At 42.4% G+C, this 22,646-nt stretch overlaps 1 protein-coding gene across 1 annotated transcript in view; it reads left to right on the top strand.

Moving 5' to 3' along the window:
- ITGB2 (integrin subunit beta 2) overlaps window positions 1-22,646 on the top strand; it is a 107,163-nt gene that overhangs the window by 7,275 nt on the left and 77,242 nt on the right. Inside the window, exon 2 of the mRNA XM_040357419.1 lies at window positions 17,552-17,612. Within this exon, the coding sequence (XP_040213353.1) occupies window positions 17,555-17,612 (58 nt within the window). The 5' untranslated portion in view covers window positions 17,552-17,554. The remainder of the gene's footprint in view (window positions 1-17,551; window positions 17,613-22,646) is intronic.

Raw genomic sequence — 22,646 nt, 5'->3', positions numbered from 1 at the left:
CTCACTTGAGAGCTGAGCTGTGGAGGGGGTGGGACTTGCTCAGACTCTCAGTGACATGTTGAGAGGCTGAGCCAGCTGTCGGTTAGGCATCTGGGTGGATCCCGACATTATTGTATCCCTGCAGAGCCTGGACCATCTCTGTGATGCCAGCAGGCAGCGGGGCCATAGCCTGCTGTCCTGTGAATCTGGGAAACAGAAGTGCAAAACCAGATGCACTCTTGTAATCCCCAGTGGGAGTAGGGCCAAAAAAGCTTTGCCCATACTTCTTTAAACATAATTTTTTTAAAACAATTAAATCTTTGGGTTTAGTTCCGCTTTAACTGTTTCGGGAAACAGTTCATTTGATAGGTTTAGTTCCGCTACAAACAGTTTATGCATGGCTAATGTCCACCCTGTGTGGTTCCAGGTTTGAACTCAGAAATCTTTAGAAATTTGTCTAGGGTTCAACTTTGCTATAAGGTAAAGATTTATGTTTATACAAGTAAAGATACTGTATCTTTTAAAATCAACAGAATATCTTCTTGTAGTACAAGATAAGAGTAGATTCTCTGTGGTGTGTACTTGGATACAGTCAACAGATAATGTAGTTAATCTACCCATGTGATGATCTGATTCAGAGTGAAATTAGCTGAACAGTATTTTAGTACATTTCACAAAGTGATTTTAAGAGGCACAATAATAATTGGTTAGTTCCTAGTCTATGGGAAAATCCATTCCTCCAAAAATATGCCCTCAGCAGCTGCAGGTGGGACAGGAGAGGAGGGAAAAGGGCAGCACTGCAGGGAAAAGGGGCACAAAGGGGTCCCAGACAGCAGGGGGAAGGGGGTGCAGATACTAGAACCGATCAGCCTGCAGTGCAGCCAGAGGAAGTAAAGAAAAGTAGAAGTGCAGTACTTCACAAAAGTCACAAGTGTCAGCAATAAGGCAGTACTGCTGGCCCTGGACCCCCCTTTTGAACTGATGAGGCCTGGGCCCAGTACAGTAGGGCTGGCTGTACTGCCTTATCAGTGGCCCTGGGGAGGAGATTGTCTCCCCTTTTCATCATGAAGCCACCATTTTTGGATCTTGGAGTAGTAAGATACAGCCCAACCAACTATGAGGATCAGACACCATTATCTTCCCAATAGAATAAATCTGGCATCTAAATCTGCCTATACTTCTCTTCCTGATCTTTCATAGGTTTTCCCATTTCTTGTCATTACTTGTGCATGCTGCATATCTGTGTTACTGAACGTCCCTCTCCAACTGTGCTGTTGTGCAAGGATTACCAGAGGCATTTATGAATCAAATTTGGCCTTATGTACAGTTTTTGCAACCCTACAGGGCACTATTAACCACTTACTTACTGGGTACTGGGCACATATACCCCCTTCCTGCCCAGGCGAAATTTCAGCTTTCGGCACCGTCACGCTTTAAATGAAAATTGCGTGGTCGTGCGACGTGGCTCCCAAACAAAATTGACGTCCTTTTTTCCCACAAATAGAGCTTTCTTTTAGTGGAATTTGATCACCTCTGTGGTTTTTATTTTTTGCGCTATAAACAAAAAAAGAGCGACAATTTCGAAAAAAAAACAATATTTTTTACTTTTTGCTATAATAAATATCCAAATTTTTAAAAAAAAAAATGTTTTCTCAGTTTAGACCGATACGCATTCTTCTACATATTTTGGGGGGAAAAAATCGCAATAAGCGTATAGTGATTGGTTTGCGCAAAAGTTATAGCGTCTACAAAATAGGGGATAGAATTCTGACATTTTTTTTATTTTTATTTTTTTACTAGTAATGGCAGCAATCTGCGATTTTTGTCAGGACTGCGATATTATGGCAGACACATCGGACACTTTTGACACATTTTTAGGACCATTCACCTTTATACAGCGAACAGTGCTATAACTGAACACTGATTACTGTATAAATGTGACTGGCAAGGAAGGGGTCAACACTATGGGGCGAGTAAGGGGTTAAATGTGTTCCCTACTAACTGTGGGGGGAGGGGTCTGACTGGGGGAGGTGACCGATCTGTGTCCCTATGTACAAGGGACACAGCATCGGTCTCCTCTCCCTGACAGGACGTGGATCTCTGTGTTTACACACAGAGATTCACCTCCCTGCTCTGTCACTGCCGATCGCGGGTACCTGGTGGACATTGCGGCCACCAGGCATGCGCATCGGTATCTCAGTGATGCACGCGCGCACCCCCCTGTGGCCGGAGGGGGGTGCGAAGAGGTTGAATAGTCTACTGTGGTGTTGGTAACTGGTCAGAATTATAAACAGGTATAATAAAACTTTTTAGTTATTGGCTACTTTTGAATAAAGATAGGGTTCGTTGGGACCCCAGAAGCCCAAGGAAGCCAGGGGGGGTAAATGGGGGCTGGTGGACTATATCGGTACTAGGTAAATCAATTATGCAGAAGAATATAGTAAAGGTAAAAAAGTTTCAATTTATTAAAAGTAACATAAGGGAATTGAGGAGTACACAGTATTTTAAAATTACAACAGTAGTAATGTAAAACAGTTAGATTATACGACCAGCCAACACATCATAGAGGTGGTATACAGCCCTAGTTTGCGGGCAGCGATGAAGCGGAGGGGGTCATATAGATCCCGATCGTGATCAGATGTCCATTTCTCCCCCTTGCTGTGAGTGACAGGTGATTTTCTTATGTCATGCAGGAGTGTGAGAGAGACATTCTGTGTACTTCACATCTCCCCTCCTTTCTTCTCCAGCTCTCCCTGGATTGGCTGCTCCACACCTCAGCATGATTGGGCATGCTGAAGGCATGTGCTGACTTTCCTGGGTTTTGACTGGATGTTTGGAATCATGGGGCATAATCCACAAAACCAGCAGATATTTAATGTAAGAAATATCGATACCTGGCCAAGGGGAGTGTAAAGGTGGGTGGGGAGTATACTGACATCAAGACTCCACCCACGAGCTCCAGACAACAGACCTGCCCATAGAATCTGCAGTTTTCCAGGTCTCATAACAGACAGAGAGGAGACATTTGACAGGTAAGGATATATGCAGGAGGCATGTATATCCTTATATAAAACCACTATGGTAGTAGTTTAGAAAGGATGAGAGTGGGTTTACATCCACTTTTATGCTAAAAAACCTTCTGGGTGCAGCTTCCCCCTTACCTGAGCCCCATCTTGGTCCAGCGATGTGCATGTGAACAGCGGTTTAATCAAAGCCAGTGAGCCAATGAGGAGAAAGGCGGGGGGTGGGGCAAAGCCACAATCTGTGTGTGAGTGGACAATGTGAATTCACAGGCGTGTGGCACTGTAGCTTAAGAGGCTTGCTATTGGGGGCACTTGGCAGGGGGGAAGAGTCAGGGCCGCTGCCAGGGGGACCCAAAAAGAAAAGGATCAGGGCTGTTCTATGCAAAATCTTTGCACAGAGCAGGTAAGTATGCCATGTTTGTTATTCGGGGGAAAAAAATACAACCTATAAGATGCAGGTTTATAACAAATATGTAGGTAGCGCCCCCTTACTTTCAGTATGGGCACTACGCTAAAGTTAGTGGGGAATGGGAGAGTTATTTTGCTCCCATTCACAATTTGTTAAATTATGGGCTGCTGTCATGCCTGAACTATCCTGTAGGTCAGTCTGCGCTCCAGGGGTGTTGTTTCCACCCCTGGGCGACAGGTGGCGCTAGAGGGGTTCTGGCAGAGCCACTTCTCCCCAGCAGCCAATTGGAGGAGTTTTTCCCTCGTGGGGCATGCTGGGGAGGGGTATATCTGTGGCAGACGCCATTTTTGTTGGTTCTTCCCGCGGGTTTCAGGTGCGGCATCCACCTTTAGGGTGTGCGCATCCAACGGACCCCGGCGATGGCCTTCCAGGCCGGGGTCGCATGCTACGCGGAGCTCCATATGGCAGAGAGGGGCCCCAGTGACTTACTGGGTCCCCCGCTTTACTGAGAAGATCCCAGGCTGGGTGCCGCTCGATTGGGGGGTCGGCTTGAGGAGAACCCGGAGGCAGGTTGTCCAACAGAGCTTGAACGAACCATCGGGGATCTGGTGACCAGAATGCCGACAGGTACTCTTTGCTGTCATCCGGTGACCTATGTTCAATCTACTGGGAGGATTCGCTCAATTCGTTCATTTAGCTCGTTTAAGTAATTGGCCTGTGGCAGAGGCCCTAGAGCCAGGTCTGTGGCAGAGGCCTGTTCCTCCCAGCAATTTAAAGTGACGCTTTGGCTGCCAGGCTTGTGGCAGGAGTCTGTCCGGGGGCACTTCACCCACTATGGCTAGAGTGCCGACGAACTGTGACTTCTATTATTGCGTTGCTGAGAGCAGGATTGCTCTGTTCAAATCCAGGCCTGATACCGCAAGTTCTCTATCGCTTCATCAACCTTTTCCTTCCTACTGCATGTTGTTGTTGGCTATTTTGGGCCTGAAATAAAGCATTTGAAAACCTTTCTTCATGTACTGGACATTCGCTCACTACTTTATTCATCAGCTACACCCCTAGACAACATTGAGGTAACTTAATATGCCGATCCCAACAACAAACCAGCGGCTCCTGCGGGGGTAGCGCTACATGTAATATAATATGTATATAAAGATGATGGGGTAGATTCACATAGACTTACGACGGGCGTATCAGTAGATACGCTGTCGTAAGTCCGAATCCCCGCCGTCGCAACTTTAAGCGTATGCTCAAACTGATATACGCTTAAATGTTGCTAAGATACGACCGGCGTAAGTCTCCTACACCATCGTATCTTAACTGCATATTTACGCTGGCCGCTAGGGGCGTGTACGCCGTAATTTACGTTCACATCGAAAGCATGATGATTTGCCAACGTCATTTGGAGCATGCGCACTGGGATAGGTCCACTGACGGCGCATGCGCCGTTCATTAAAAACGTCAAATACGTGGGGTCACTAGTATTTTACATAGAACACGCCCCAACCAGCCTATTTTGAATTAGGCGGGCTTACGCCGGCCCAGTTTCAGCGCACGTTCTTTGTGAATACAGGACTTGCTGCTCAAACTTACGGCGGCGTAGTGTATCTGAGATACGCTACGCTGGCCTAATTCTACCTGAATCTAGCCCGATGTGCTGTTCTGATCCCTTTGAGTGCTCAATTATAATCCAGCTCAATTATAATCCATGTACCCTCCTTTTTTTTAATGGTGCAAAGGTTCTACTCTTATGCCCCGTACACACGATCAGAAATTCCGACAGCAAAAGTCCGATGTGAGCTTTTGAACGCAAATTCCAACCGTGTGTATGCTCCATCAGACTTTTCCTGTCGGAAAAAAAGATTGAGAGCTGGTTCTCAAATTTCTCGAAGGAGAAAATTCCTATCGGAAAATCCAATCGTCTGTAGCAATTCCGACACGCAAAATTCCAACGCATGCTTGCAAACAATTCGACGCATGCTCAGAAGCATTGAACTTAATTTTATTGGCTCGTCGTAGTGTTGTATGTCACCGCGTTCTTGATAGACGAAAGTTCAGAGAACTTTTGTGTGACCGTGTGTATGCAAGCCATGCTTGAGCAGAATTCCATCGGAAAAACCTTGGTGAAAATCCAATCGTGTATACGTGGAAATAGAGTTCTTGTGGCTTGAAACACATAAAACTAATTGTGTATCAATGGAGTGAGACATTGGTGAGGTTTGCTTGGCAACCCTCCTGTCTTAACAGAGCACTTAGCTGGTAGTAGTAGGGTGATGTGACTGAGTGCCCATTAAAGGGTTAATTTAATGAGTATTAGGCTGACAGACATAAACCTGTGGTAAAAAATCCATGTATGAATCAACTACCATCATGCACCAGGATGAAGCAAAGGGTCCATTAGTAGAAATGTCCTGCAGAGCCAAATGCTCCTATTCATGTGAATACAGAGAGAAAAAGAGATGATAGACATTGACAGATACTGGCGGCACAGCCTCTCCCAGGAGGATAAAGAGTGATCAAGGAAAGTTTTATAACCTGCTCAATTAATTTGTTTCCACCAATATTTACTGGAAGAGTCCTTCCATAGACATGAGACCTGAGGCATACATGAAAAGAGTAGCATTACCCAAGTCATTCAAAAACAGGCCCAACATATGTTTTACTTTTACTTTTTTTTCAATCTTTAAACAAAAATTATATTATTATGAGGATCACATTATGTTTTCTAAGTTCCCCATAAACAATAATCATTTATCACTTAAAAAATATTTAAACAAATCCATATGTCAGGTTTAAAGTTCTCTGTGGATTGGGATGTTTTGGAGATGGCAGTTATCTTTGCATAAATTCAGGACTACCAGATGACTGAGAGATGTGTTTTTTTCTGGTTTCGGAGGATGAGGTCCCTCTCTGCTTTGCACTTTATGATTGATCCGCCACACTTTCTTCCTCCAAACTCATGCAGCGCAAAAGCACCAGCGCCAGTAGCAGCAGCAATAGCCATATACAATTTAATGAACACAACGAACATTGTTTTTCAGACAAATTGATAAATTAAGACTTGGGCACTGAACTTAAGACATAGATGGTAAGTGCATATCATGGATTCTCTCTGGTCACAGGACTGTGTCATTACTCCACTGATTACAAGGTCTACAAACGTAACCATTGTCCTGAACTCTCCCTTTGCCTTCCAGGTACTTGCTACCCTGCGCTGAATTATCCTGTCTATAAGAGCTATCAATCCATAAAGTAGCATTGACACTACTAAACATACAAAGAAATGTAGAGTTAAAAAAGATCAGTCCAGAAAATGTAAATTTGTTATCAACCTTTCACAAATTAGACTGTATACCACCACCCCTGCCTTGTACTGCATATATACTTTTTTTTATTGTAGATGTTGAACAACCTCCTAGCTCTGCTATTTTGATTAAAGGGTCACTTTTTTTTTAGCTAAAATGGCTTCCTTTACCTTACTGCAGTACTGGTTTCATGTCCTCATTGTTCGTTTTTGCTTTGAAGTAGCTGTAATTCTGCTGTGATCTCCACACTTCCTGGTTGCCTGTTTCCTTATAACCATGGTACTGGGAGCTTTCTCACGGTGGTCTAAGCTGTCATTACTGTGTGTCTAAAACTCCTCAGAACCAATCAGATTCATTTTAAAAACAAAACACTGCCCTGGATTTGTTTGTTTTTGTTCTGTGAGTCTTCCCGACTCAACTCTCACCCGGAACTTCATGTATGTACCTTTAAAGCCGAAAGTGAAACTAGAGGCACATTATATGATAGATTAAATTCAATTTTTAATCATTTTTAAAAGGAATCAGTTAACTTTTATGTCTTGATACCCAATAAACAGTCATTTCAGCAAAAAACATTTTTTCCTTTAGTGACCCTTTAATTAATGCTGATTCACTTAAATAATAAGAATAACATTGGTTTTGCGTTATTTATCATAATTTTTTATGTCCAAAAGCTACTGCTAGTGTTACCCCTATGCTGCAGCTACCCTAGCCTCACTTCTGGGTCTTTACTTACAGTGGTATTCAGTAAAATAAATACCATGAATGCCTTAGTTGGTCCCTCCCCTAAGAAAGGAAATTGACAAGAAAGTTGTCATTTCAGAGAACATAATTTCTGTGAATTATTCTTAGGCATGACATATGTGTGAATTCAGTACTCATTTCTGGTTTACAAGAGTGAAAAAATAACTGATAAAAGCCCAAGATAAAGTACCATAGTTTGTGAATGCAAAGGAAAGGGTGTCAGTCTAACCAGAAAAACTGTTTTTGTTAGATGCTGGAGTTACACCACCTGACAATTTTATATACCACTAGAGATATTAGGTATTGGAACCAAAATTGCTTTTTTATCAGCCATGTCCATTTAAATAGAAGAACAAAGAAAGAGCAGAAGACAGTGGTCAGTAATAGAACAACATTTTAATTGAAAAAAAAAAAAAAAAAAGGTTATTTTTCTGACCACCATCCTGCACTCATTTTATTGTTCTTTCATTACCTGTGCAAGTTGGATCGTCTCTTAAGATCCATTTCCTGTGATGCTGTGGATGGTGTCATGTGTGCTGTTAGCAAATTCTTTATTTCCAGTATCTGACTTTATAAAGAAATATGGAACATGCAGTAGAAAGCCAAGTTTACATAATAACATAGTAACATTCTACACTTTGTAAAAAAAAAAAACGCATACAATGTATGCATCAAAAGGTGTAGAGAGAACCAATCAAGTAGATCCAACTACAGTATGGGAAATCTAAAAGACATCCAGCAACATAGGCATATTGGCAAACCATTACCACTCTAGATCATACTGAACAATATGAATGCTGAGGATACAAAAAGTTTTACCCCCCCCCCCCCCATACCAAGTAAGAAGAGGAAATGGACTAGAAGCGGAGAGAGAGGGGTTAGAAAGATGTGTTTGGGGGGGGGGCTAGGTAGGGATGTGGGAAGGGGGTGGAAGGGAAGAAGAAAATGTACACTAGAGGAGGAGCGGAGAGGCTTATTACCTCACTGGGCGCAGGAGCTAAGAAGGTCCTTACCCTCACCGGAGAAGAGGAACATGTTCCAATGGATCCAAGTACTAGAGTATGCCTCATGTTTATTTTGAGTGGATAGTACCATGTTATCCATATTGTTCAGCTCCTCGACTTTTGTAAGCCATTGTGAAATGGAAGGAAGGTGGGAGACCCTCCAATGCTGCGCAGTGCTCAATTTAGAGGCGTAGAATCAATTTTTTTGTATGTTTTCTTGGGAATGTCTGAGACATGTAAAAGATAGATCACAGGATCTTCCTGGGAGTTTGTAATCAGTAAATTATTGTGAGATACCACGCACATTTTTCTAGAAGTGTTCCAATTTTGGGCAGGACCAGAAGATGTGCAATAAAATCCCCCTCCCCTCCTGACATCTCCAGCAGCAATCTGACACAGTGGGGTAGTATTTGTGGAGTACAGTCGGTGTACGATACCACCTAGTGAGGATTTTAAAGTTGTTTTCTTGAATCCTCATACAGATGGACGATTTTAATGCAAAGCTAAAAATTCACTTATGTTGGGCTGAAGAAAAAGTTCTAGGATAATTTCCCATTTCCAAATGAAGGGTTGAACATACTGTAGTCATCAGGTGGGGCTATCAGCAGGGAGTACATCTGAGAGAGGGTATGTGGGAGAGGACCTGTCTTGACACAGAGTTTCTCAAAGGCCGCCAACGAACACTGGAAGTTATCTGGAGATGAGACATGTGCACTTTTTGACTGAAGACTTTCCTTCTCTTATTGTATGTATATACAGTCCTGGTCACTAACTGATAAACTAGTCCCTTTTTGGAACTTTTTGCAGAGACTCTTTTTTATGGACTCTTTTACCTTAACCTCGTACACACGATCAGTCCATCCGATGAAAACGGTCTGAAGGACCGTTGTCATCGGTTAACCGATGAAGCTGACTGATGGTCCGTCGCGCCTACACACCATCGGTTAAAAAAACGATCGTGTCAGAACGCGGTGATGTAAAACACAACGACGTGCTGAAAAAAACTAAGTTCAATGCTTCCAAGCATGCGTCGACTTGATTCTGAGCGTGGATTTTTAACCGATGGTTGTGCCTACTAACGATCGGTTTTGACCTATCGGTTAGGAATCCATCGGTTAAACTTAAAGCAAGTTGGCTTTTTTTTAACCGACGATTAAATAACCTATGGGGCCCACACACGATCGGTTTTGACTGATGAAAACGGTCCATCAGACCGTTGTCCTCTGGTTAACCTATCGTGTGTACGAGGCCGTAATATATACAGTATAGATACAACTGTGGTTTTTACACACATATATATCATCACTTCCTTTTTTCCATATGAGCTTATTGGGGTATGATTACTGGTTAATTTTTAGCGCTACAATTTTATACATGTTTTTTAATGTCCATTTAAATAACACTCTCGCTCTTGTTGTTTTTAAATATAATATACAAAATGCAATAGAAGATGCTGTAACAGTGGACAGAATGCTGAAAAACTTCCAGGTAGACAAGGCAGATAGTTGGGAATTATGGCAAGGCTTTTGGACCACTCTATACATATTGCATAAGGAGCCACAGTCTGAATCAGCCCCCACCTATAACTAAAATACTAGTTTAGGGTGAACCGATTTTTGCTAATTTCTATGCAAACCTCAGGCAAAATGAAGTACAGTAAAATATGGCTAAAAGAACATCTGTGATCAATCGGGCCATTACCAAATCTATCTAAATAATGCTTGGATTTTGGTGAGGTCTTTCCCTTGCTGAATCTGATGGCTCCTGTTAAATAGGCAAAGTAGTTCCCTGTTGTTTTTTAAAAATGGGTCAGTGCTATTGTGGACACAAATCTGTTCACTCTATGTAACAGAAAAAAGAAAAATACCGCGCTTTAACATTTAAATTGACTAGCTAAGCTGCAACATAACAGTGTCATACAAACACAAATCACATAAGAAACAGGGAGAATGTTGCGCTATTAATAAAAACTAAACTAGACAAACAGTTGATAATAAAAAGATATTGAGAATGTTGTGGATGCAAAGAAAACCCCTAAATGAAAGAGGAATAAAAACAATGACTGGCAAAAAGAGTCTTTGTATCAATCAACGATCGTTACAAGCAAGTTCTTCAGTAATGAATAGACTGTTGAAAACATAGACGATAACCAACACCACTAGGTAAAAAAGTGGAGGCTTACCAAATGGCAAGCAATAACCAGCTTGCGGCTGCAAACCCCAGCCAGGGCCTTTTGATGATCCTCGTAGGGGGATGACAAGGGGGTAGATGTTGAAGCTTCCCACTCCAAGAGCCACAAGATCACGGCGTGTCACACACAAAAAGAAGGAATTCAATGGTGAAGTACAGCAGGACCAGTGTGTACAAGTTATTCGTGACTCAAGGGACCACCACCACCAGAACACCCTAATTTTAAAAGGCTTACCAGAACGTAGGCAATATAAACATGTGGCTAAACCCCTAGCCAGGGCCTTTAGGATCCTCTCGCAGTGATATATCCTACAGGTCCTCCGGTATGTAAAGGTCAGTGGGTGCATGGAAAAAACGATAATGCCCACATAGTGAAGTATGCAAGTTGAGGGGTTTATTTAAAAAAATAGTACACTTACAGGTTTAAAAGCAGGATAATAGATAGAAGCCGGCCGGCTCTAACAATCGCCCGTCCACACGGAACGAAGAAAACGTCTTGCGTCAGCACGCTACCTTCCCGACGCACGTTTCGTCACAAGTTGACGTCATCAAGGGGCACGGGAAGGTAGCGTGCTGACGCAAGACGTTTTCTTCGTTCCGTGTGGACGGGCGATTGTTAGAGCCGGCCGGCTTCTATCTATTATCCTGCTTTTAAACCTGTAAGTGTACTATTTTTTTAAATAAACCCCTCAACTTGCATACTTCACTATGTGGGCATTATCGTTTTTTCCATGCACCCACTGACCTTTACATACCGGAGGACCTGTAGGATATATCACTGCGAGAGGATCCTAAAGGCCCTGGCTAGGGGTTTAGCCACATGTTTATATTGCCTACGTTCTGGTAAGCCTTTTAAAATTAGGGTGTTCTGGTGGTGGTGGTCCCTTGAGTCACGAATAACTTGTACACACTGGTCCTGCTGTACTTCACCATTGAATTCCTTCTTTTTGTGTGTGACACGCCGTGATCTTGTGGCTCTTGGAGTGGGAAGCTTCAACATCTACCCCCTTGTCATCCCCCTACGAGGATCATCAAAAGGCCCTGGCTGGGGTTTGCAGCCGCAAGCTGGTTATTGCTTGCCATTTGGTAAGCCTCCACTTTTTTACCTAGTGGTGTTGGTTATCGTCTATGTTTTCAACAGTCTATTCATTACTGAAGAACTTGCTTGTAACGATCGTTGATTGATACAAAGACTCTTTTTGCCAGTCATTGTTTTTATTCCTCTTTCATTTAGGGGTTTTCTTTGCATCCACAACATTCTCAATATCTTTTTATTATCAACTGTTTGTCTAGTTTAGTTTTTATTAATAGCGCAACATTCTCCCTGTTCACTCTATGGTTTGGTCAATACAACAGAACACAGAGAAGAGAGATAACGGACATGAAAATCAGATAACTTAGAGGAAAAATGTTGTGATGCGTAATCATATCAGATCAGATTTTCATCATACAAACTATGGTGTTTCCCTACAAGAGCAGAAAACAACGCAGTATCTTTTTTTACAGGGATCTGTACTAAGCCAAGATAAAGCATATGCCAAGATATTTAGGCAATCCAAGATTTTTACTTCAAAATAAAAATAACTGAAGTGTACAAATCAAGTAAAAACAGCTTAGGAAAAAATACAATATCATTCCCATATATTACCGTAATGAATGAATTGTACTCACACATCCTTTGAATTTCGTCAATTTGGCCTTGAATGGCTTCTAAAATGGAAATAATCTTAACTATTTCACAAGCAGCACACATTTTCTCAACTGGGGTCCTTTGAGCAAAGAAAATTGAAAATTTTACACCAACATAGCAATCACTTCTACACTGTCTGCCAATGGCATGGGCCACCACAATTTTTACTTTCTGCATTTCTTTTTTGTTATTTATATTGATTTTTTTTCTAGATTTTTAGTAAAATAAATTTCATTTTATAAAGGGGGAAAGGGGGGGGGGGGGGTTAATATTCATAAGAAGAAAGAGAGGGTGCCCCAGCCTAGTACATTATCCCAATAACCATTTATTTGTAAAATAAAGCATGTATCTACCTACAATAGATAAACGAGACAAAGCTCATTAAAGTGGAGGTTCATCCTATAAAAAAATTCTAACATTGCATCCAGCATCGTGCTGCATATAAAATGTCACTGACCTTTATTTTTTTTTCCCCCTGTAGATATCGTTTAGTCGTGGAATTCACCGCGGCTTCCGGGTAGGGAAATCCCGCGGGAGTGGGCGTTCCTATTGAGATGCCAATCAATTGGCATGCTAAACGACGGCACACACAGCGCGTCACGACTTCCCAAAAGAAGCTTGGCTCTATTCGGCGCCTGCGCACCAGCACCGAATAGAGCCGAGCTGACCCGAGCTTCTTTCGGGAAGTCGTGACGCGCTGTGTGCGCCGTCGTTTAGCATGCCAATTGATTGGCATGTCAATAGGAACGCCCACTCCCGCGGGATTCCCTACCCGGAAGCCGCGGTGAATTCCAAGGCTAAACGATATCTACGGGGAAAAAAAAATAAAGGTCAGTGACATTTTATATGCAGCACGGTGCTGGATACAGTGTTAGAAATTTTTTATAGGGTGAACCTCCACTTTAAGGTTATATAGAGTGGTTCTGTCCGCTCTGCATGCTCTTAGGGCTTGGGAGGACATTCATTAAATCCAAGTGGCTTATATGTTTTAAGGGTAATACCCTCTTCCTCAGAGCCTTGAAACACATAGGCCGGTTGGATCTAGGCGATGTCCCAAGCCCTGGGAGCATGCAGAGTGGACAGAAAAACTCTATTACCTTGATGAGCTTTGTCTGTTTTATCTTCTGTAAGTAGATACATGCTTATTTTTATTTTTTTACAAATAAATGGTTATTGGGATAATACGCTAGGCTGGTGCTCCCTCCCTTTCTTGTTTTTTCCAGTATGTGTTTGGGACCACCCCCCAGTCCTGAGAGGGCAGCAAGGCATTATGCCATTATGCCCTTACATTTACATCCAAGACATGGATGTGTAGGAAGATTTGGTGTTAGACCACCAAGACTTACAAGTTATTGATCATACTAATAGGCTGTAAGTATACAAAAATTGATTAGGGGTTCATAGAGACCTGAAAATTATTTCAAGGGTTCCTCTGGGGTAAAAAGGTTATGAGAGGCTGGTTTAAACTAACTTGTGTATTGCTGTAATTATAACATCTTCAAAAGAATGTGGCTGGCCTGGAACCCGGTATTATAGTTAAAAGAGCCTGGTTGATCACACAATGTGCATGTAGGCTTGATCCATCCTGTAATTAAAAAAACACACAGGTTTTAAAACTTGCTCCTCACAGCATAATTCTGTCACAAAAGGAAGAGATGTTGAAGACTGAAAAAAGTTATGAAATGTTTCTGAAAATGTGTGCCTCTGTTTAAACTCCAGGGTGACAGCTAAGGATTTGCAGACATCTTGCACCCTAGCATCAGTGTTAAGGTTTCTACAATATTAATATGTAGTGACAATACAACAATAGCGTATTGTAATATTACTTTGAAAAAAGAAAGTAATGGTTGGTGGGTGTGTTCTGCTAGATCTTATGCCACATCCAGTGATAGATTGCAAAAAGGAAATTCCCCTACGTGGACTTGAAAGCATAGATCTAGAAAATGTGTTTGACACACTGATGCCGCGTACACACAACCATTTTTTATGATGTGAAAAATTCCTTTTTTTTTTTTAATGTCATTAAAAACGATTGTGTGTGGGCTCCATAGCATTTTTCATGACGTGAAAAATGGGCATTAAAAATTTAGAACGTGCTCTATTTCTTCGTGTCGTTTTTTATGTCTTGAAAAACGGTCGTGTATAGGCTTTAACTACGTGAAAAAAAAAAACACAAACCAGGAAGCAACTGAAGAAATCTAAAAAAAAAAAAAAAAAAAGTTTAAAGTAGAACTATAGGAACAGGACAAATAGAGAGGCTACAGCCTTGTACACACGATCGGATATCTGATGGAATCTAATCCGAAGGATTTTTTCGTTGGCTATCCGATGAAGCTAACTTTCATCAGTCTTGCCTACACACCATCTGTCAAAAATCCGACCGTGCCAAAATGCGTTGACGTAAAACACTACGATGTGCTGAGAAAAATTAAGTTCAATGCTTCCGAGCGTCGACTTGATTCTGAGCATGCGTGGATTTTTGACCGATGGATTTCCACACAGACGAACGTTTTTTTCTATAGTTTTCTATTTTTTTTCACAGATGGAAAACAAACCAATGGGGCCCACGCACGATCAGTTTGTCCGATGAAAACAGTCCATCAGTCTGTTTTCATCAGACAAACCCATCGTGTGTACAGGGCTTGAGTCTCCTGCACAGACCGCGATAAAAAACTTACAGGGTTCTAATCCCTCTCCACTTTATCCAAAACTAAAAAAAATAAAATGTTTGCCTTTAGTTATACTTTAAAACAAGTAACTATAATATACCTTCCTATCTATTTACTAGTGCTAGCAGTATACGGATTACAATAGTTAATGCTGATTTAGAGAGATTAGTTCTACTACGTACAGTCACCAGAACGCAATTTTTTGCAATAGTTGGCACCATCAGCCCTATCCACCATACAATAATAAATGTTAATTGCAACATTTACCTATATTCATTGCCTCTTAAGCCTCATACACACGATAGGTTAACCAGAGGACAATGGTCTGAAGGACCGTTGTCCTAGGTTAACCGATGAAGCTGACTGATGGTCCATCACGCCTACACACCATAGGTTAAATAACCGATCGTGTCAGAACGCGGTGACGTAAAACACAACGACGTGCTGAAAAAAACGAAAGTTCATTGCTTCCAAGCATGCGTCGACTTGATTCTGAGCATGCGTGGATTTTTTTAGGAATCCATAGGTTAATTTTAAAGCAAGTTGTCTTTTTTTTAACCTATGGGGCCCACACACGATCGGTTTTGTTAATTGCTAGCTGCTGACAACACCACCAGTTTCTATCTATGAAGGTTCTCATTTATATGGTAAAGTAATTAGACTCACTTAGCTAATCTAGTTCTGTAATGTTGGAAAAAAAAAAACAGAACAAATACAGTTGAATATGACCAACTACTTCTAGCTATGCCACTAGTTTTTATTTTGCTTTGCCTTAGTTAAAAATGCAATATACAGTACAGTTGTACAACTGCACAGCCTGGTGGACATATGGGGGAACTGTGATGCTAGTAGGATTTCCTAATTTATTCTGATAATTGTTTTTAGAAAACTATAACCTTTCTAGGCACAGCTGCAGTGCCTTAAAAAAAATATTCATACCCCCTTAAAAATTTCCTACATTATGTCATGTTACAACCAAAAACGTAAATGTATTTTATTGGGATTTTATGTGATAGACCAACACAAAGAGACACATAATTGTGAAGTGGAAGGAAAATGATAAATGGATTTCAACATTTTTTACAAATAAATATGTGAAAAGTGTGGTGTGCATTTGTATTCAGCCCCCCCATTACTCAGATACCCCTAATTACATTCTAGTGGAACCAATTGCCTTCAGAAGTCACCTAATTAGTAATTAGAGTCCACTTGTGTGTAATTTAATCTCAGTATAAATACAGCTAATCTCTGAAGCCCTCAGAGGTGTGTTAGAGAACCTTAGGGAACAAACAGCATCATAAAGGCCAAGGAACATGCCAGACAAGTCAGGGATAAAGTTGTGGATTTAGGTTATAAAAAACATCCCAACCTTTGAACATCTCACAGAGCACTGTTCAATCCATCATCCGAAAATGGAAAGCGTATGGCACAACTGCAAACCTACCAAGACATGGCCGTCCACCTAAACCCATAATAACCCAGGAGGAGCTGCAGAGATCCACAGCTCAGGTGGGGGAATCTGTCCACAGGACAACTATTAGTGGTGCACTCCACAAATTTGAACTTTATGGAAGAGTGGCAAGAAGAAAGCCATTGTTTAAAGAAAGCCATAAGAAGTCCCTTTTTCAGTTTGCCATGTGGGGGACACAGCAAAGATGTGTAAGAAGGTGCTCTGGTCAGATGAGACCAAAATTTAACTTTTTGGCCTAAAAGCAAAACGCTATGTGTGGTGGAAAACTAACACTGCACATCACACTGAACACACCATCCCCACCGTGAAACATGGTGGTGGCAGCATCATGTTGTGGGGATGCTTTTCTTCAGTAGGGACAGGGAAGATGGTCAAAGTTTATGGGAAGATGAGTGGAGCCAAATACAGGGAAATCTTAGAAGAAAACCTGTTAGAGTCTGCAAAAGACTTGAGACTGGGGCAGAGGTTCACCTTCCAGCAGGACAACGAACCTAAACTTACAGCCAGAGCTACAATGGAATGGTTTAGATCAAAGCATATTCATTTGTTAGAATGGTCCAGTCAAAGTCTAGACCTAAATCCAATTGAGAATCCGTGGCAAGACTTGAAAATTTCTGTTCACAGACGCTTTCCATCCAATCTGACAGAGCTTGAGCTATTTTGCAAAGAAGAATGGGCGAAAATGTCACTCTCTAGATGTGCAAAGCTGGTAGAGACCTCCCAAAAAAGACTTGCAGCTGTAATTGCAGTGAAAGGTGGTTCTATAAAGTATTGACTTCAGATATTGATTTGTAAAAAATGTTGAAAACTATTAATCATTTTCCTTCCACTTTTATGTGCCACTTTGTCTTGGTCTATCACATAAAATCCCAATAAAATACATTTACGTTTTTGGATGTAACATGAAACAATTTGGAAAATATCAAGGGGGTATGAATACTTTTTCAAAGAACTGTATCTCTGTACCTACACACCAGTTCTGCCTTAGGCAGCTCTCTAACGCTTGTTTTCTTTTCAGTGTCAATGCATGGCAATCATTTGCATAATCCATGTATTTCTTTTTTTAGGAAATGTCTTTGCCCTTGATTTTTCTGTTGTTGCACTTCCAACTTATCTTTTCTGGTGTTGGTGAGTAAATATTGTATTCTTTTTATTTATTTTTTGTGTCGTCCACATTTTTTCAGCTGAATGTTACACTTCAGGGCCAGTTCACACCATGCCCACACATGAATCACTCAGGAATGTGCTGTGCTTTCCTGTGTGACTCACACTGCATGCAAAATGCACTCCAATTTTGATCTGCAGTGGGTGTCAATACAAAGTAAACGAGACCCCAAATGCGGGTTGCAAATTTTTTGATTGCAGTGTATTTAAAAAAATAGTGCATACAGTGCAGTGCGATTTTAGCCCATTCAAAATGAATGGACTGAAATTGAACTGAACAGAACTGCATTGCACAGGAATGTACAGCATGTTCTTGTGCGATTCACATGCGGCATGGTGTGAACTAGCCCTTATAGAAGACCACTATATCTGTATGGTAACATTTAGGGTGCACTCACACTGGGCATAGTTAAACAGAACTGTGCCCAAGTTTTATTGTCTCCCTTACCCACCTCAACGTTTCTGCACTCACACTGGGCTATGAGCAAGTGTTCCCAAGAACACTTACTGTACATCATCACCTCTGCCATCCAGACCATGGCGATCCCTGCTTCTGTGCTTAGTGATTTATGGAGAGTTCTGGAACACCTCTTCCGCCCTGGTTCACACTGGGCTGCGGGAGTGAAGCCGTGCGAGTTCAGCTGAACTCGCACGATTTCACTCCCGCTGGCAGTCCCGATTTCGGCCGCGATTTAAGAGACATCTGTGCAGGTTTCTGCACAGATGTCAATGTAAATCGCGGCCCGAAATCGCAAAAAGTAGTACAGGACCTACTTTTTGAAATCGGTGCAGCGCCGCAGATGCGGCGTCGCACCAATTAGGACAGTGTCATTGCCGACAATTGGCGGCATTTGAGATGCGATTTCACATGTGAAATCGCATCTCAAATCGAAAGAAATCGTACCCAGTGTGAACCTGGGCTCCAAGTGGTTCTGGGCATGGTACATCTAAAGTGGTTGTAAACCCTTACATATACCCACTGAAGTGTTTAGCCTCAGGTAATACACAGAGATGAAACAGATCATTCTATATAAGTTGTACCTGTTTATCTGCAACACTGTCTCCTCTACAGCCTTTAAAGTACAGAATTTACACAGAATTTTTTAGCTCCAGGAAGTAGGAGGTGGAGATCTAATTTCACGCATAGCACAGCATAGGGCAGGGAGCAGAGTGTAATCTAAGACCTGAGTGGAGGGAATAGACACCCCCCCCCCTTCTACACAGTCTCATAGCGAAGCATGCATAGCTGAGGCTGTCAATCACCTGTTGTGTGCTGGAGGAGGTGCGGGGACAACTCCTAGGATTGCCCGGTGTTGACTGTCAGAAGTGGCTTATGCAAATAACAGAATAATGAGACAGCAGACATAAACTATACTGTACTAAGGGCCGGATTCACAGCTGAGATACGACGGAGTATCTCAGATACTCCGTCGTATCTCTCAGAGTATCTATGCGACTGATTCATAGAATCAGTTACGCATAGATATCCCTAAGATCCGACAGGTGTAATTGTTTTACACTGTCGGATCTTAGGATGCAATACCGCGGCCGCCGCTGGGGGGAGTTTGCGTCGTAAACCAGCGTCGGGTATGCAAATTAGCAGTTACGGCGATCCACAACGGTTTTTCGCGTTCGCTACGTCGCCGCTACTCTAGTTTCCCGTCGCAATTTTAGTCGTCGTTTGACCTGCCCTAACTTTACACAGCAATCGTATTGCTGTATAAAGTATGGCCGTCGTTCCCGCGTCGAAATGTAAAAATTAACGTCGTTTGCGTAACACGTCCGGGAATACGGAAGTACGTTACGCGCGTCGCCGCTCTAAAAAATGACGTCACTTCGCGCAAAGCACGGCGGGACTTACGAAACGGAGCATGCGCATTAGGTCCGGCGCGGGAGCGCGCCTAATTTAAATGGCACACGCCCATTTAAATTACGCGGGCTTACGCCGGAGGCCGCCGGCGTAGTTTTCATCCCAAGTGCTTTGTGAATCAGGCACTTGCGATGAAAACTTGCGGCGGAGTAACTTATCTACGATACGTTACGCCGCCGCTAGTCTACGTGAATCTGGCCCTAGGTTCTTAGGTTCAAGTCAAGTACACACTTTGGAAGGATATGCTGTGTTCATCTTTCATTCCAGAGGTTTACAACCACTTCATTTGTTCACTGGCATGGTTTGGAGTACTCGCACTATACAATTTACCAAAGCAAGACATTTAACTATTAAAATGAATGTTCTGTAATGAATGTAAAGCTGAATTGGCTATATGGCATCTCAAAGTGTTCCCCATGTGAATGATGGGTCATATAATGTTAATTTAGACTGACACGGAAAAAATGTGGCTTAAAATGGTTGTAAACCCTAGCAAAAAAAAAAAAAACCTGCAAGACAAAGGCGTAGTATGCTCATTATGAATTACTTACCTTACATCGCCCTCCCAGCGGTCCTCGTACCCCCTTTTATCCGGCGACATCTCTGCCGGGGGTTACTTCTGGATATCGCGGCTCTGGCGCTGTAATTGGCCGGAGCCGCGATGATGTCACTCCCGTGCATGCATGCGGGAGCCGCCGATAACGGCACACTCACGGAAGCAACGGCACATGCCGTTGCTTCAGTTTGCTTTAGTGCGCATGTGCTGATGACATTGGCACATGCAGGGGACCGGGGATATCGCCTAAACCAGGGGTACCCAACCATTGGCCTGCGGAGCCCTCTGATGTGGCCCACGACCTCCTGCTCTGGGATAGAATAGAATAAAATACTGTTATTAAAGGTCAGTTTATTACTAAAATCACAGGGGGTAATCCACAAAAGGGATACGCCGGCGTATCTACTGATACGCCGTCGTATCCCTGTTTCTATCTATGGAACTGATCCACAGAATCCGTTTACCATAGATAGGCAGAAGATCCGACATGTGTAATTGAATTACACTGTCGGATCTTAAGGATGCAATTCTAGGCCGGCCGCTAGGTGGCGAGGCCATTGCGGCCGGCCTAGAATATGCAAATGAACACTTACGGCGATCCACGAACGTTCCGACGGGCCCGTCGCGCTAAATCTACGTCGTTTACGTCGAGTTACGCCGCGTAAAACTAGGGCTGAGCCCTAGTTCTCTTAAGCCATGTTAAGTATGGCCGTCGTTCCCGCGTCGAAATTTAAATTCTACGTAGTTTGCGTAAGACGTTCGTGAATGGCGCTGGACACCATTTACGTCTAAGCAAATGACGTCGGAGCGACGTCAGTTAGCGCAATGCACGTCGGGTAAGTTACCCGACGGAGCATGCGCAGTACGTCCGGCGCAGGAGCGCGCCTAATTTAACTGGGACTCGCCCCATTAGATTCGGCACGCCTTGCGCCGGACACATTTAAGTTACACCGCCGCAAATTTCAAGGTAAGTGCTTTGTGGATCGGGCACTTAGGGAGAAATTTTGCGGCGGTGTAACTTAAATCGGAAGTTGCGCCCGATATTTGTGGATTTGGCCCACAGTGTATATATGGGTATATCTGTTCTGCAGTGGTTACTGGACTGCTTTCAAATTAATCCACAGATGCAGAGCAGCGCACCTGCGGGTTACCTGCACTGAGCCATAGACTTCTGTTATTACCTGCAGGTAAGGTGAGCTTTCTGAAAGTGCACCACACCTGCAGAATATAATAGAAGTCTATTGCAAAGTGCAGAAAAGCCAAAGGTACATTGCATTGCACCTGCTGTGCGGGTAAACCACAGCCCATCAGTGTGAAAGCAGCCCGACCCAATTGGACCCTCCATTCACCTCTAAGGAGTGGCAGATGTAAATCGACTTGTCTTTCTACCTCCAATCTGATCCGGCTGTGTCCATGTCTGCTCTGCATATGCAGCGGGGCCATGGACCTGCCATCCGCCCGCTCCGCTGATTGTGGCCCGTGACCGGTTACCAAGTCGCTTAAGTGGCCCTCGCACTTCAAAAGGTTGGGCACCCCTGGCCTTAACCATTCAGGTTTAGGAGATATCTAGGGTAGCTACAGGTAAGCCTTATTTTTTAAGGCTTGCCACCTGACAGGGAAATGCTTAGTTGAAGCAAAGAATTTGGACCCTGTGTCCAGCTTTTATACATTAGGATTTTGAGAATTTTGGTTGCTGGGGATGTTCCTTTTTTTAGAATCAGCTTTCAAGCTGTCATCAGGAAGATATGGGACCACTGAGAGCAATAGAAAATGTCTGCATTTTAAATTATAATCGTTTTCTGCTGTTAGGGGCAGGAATATGGTTCTTCTAAAATGTAAAGTTTTGCTGTGTGCAATAGCATTTAAATTAAAAGGAGTCACACTTTGAAGTGCTGTTGGAACTTGGTTGTTTTGTATTACCGTAAAGTATTTAGCCATTGGCAGATCTGGCTTTCAGCCTATTCTTGTGTCTTCTACTTGTCTTTCTCTGCCAATACCTGCTTTTCTGTTTGAAAAATGGGATATCTAAATTTGTGGCAAATTAGACTCAAACTGCCAAACACTTAATGAATGTCAACAAATTATTCATAGCATAAAATAAGCTCCTGAGTTTTATGTTGGTTCATAGAAGGAAGCAGGGCCGTCTTTACCGCAGGGCAAATGGGGTAGGTGCCCTGGGCCCTGTCACTGTTGGGGGCCCAAAGCAACCCCCTCAAAAAAAAAAAAATGGCAACCCCCCTTTTTTTTATTTTTTTTTAAATAAAAAAAAAAATTATATATTTTTATTAAAGGGACAATTTTTTAATATATTTTTATTTTATTTTTTATTAAAGGTCTGGGGGTCCCCAGGGGCCCATAGTTCCCCAGGGCCCCGGATGACAACCCCCCTTTTTTTATAAAAAAATATCTTTATATATATATATATATATATATATATATATATATATATATATATATATATATATATATATATATATATATATAAATGTTTATTATTATTATTATAGGACCCAGATGTCCCCAGGGCCCCGGATGGCAACCCCCCTTTTTTTTTATAAAAAACAATTGTTTT

This window comes from Rana temporaria, chromosome 6 (genome assembly GCF_905171775.1).
Source record: "Rana temporaria chromosome 6, aRanTem1.1, whole genome shotgun sequence".
NCBI lineage: Eukaryota > Metazoa > Chordata > Amphibia > Anura > Ranidae > Rana > Rana temporaria.
The sequence above is the reverse complement of the archived record's forward strand: the minus strand, read 5'-3'. Positions and strand labels throughout refer to the sequence as shown.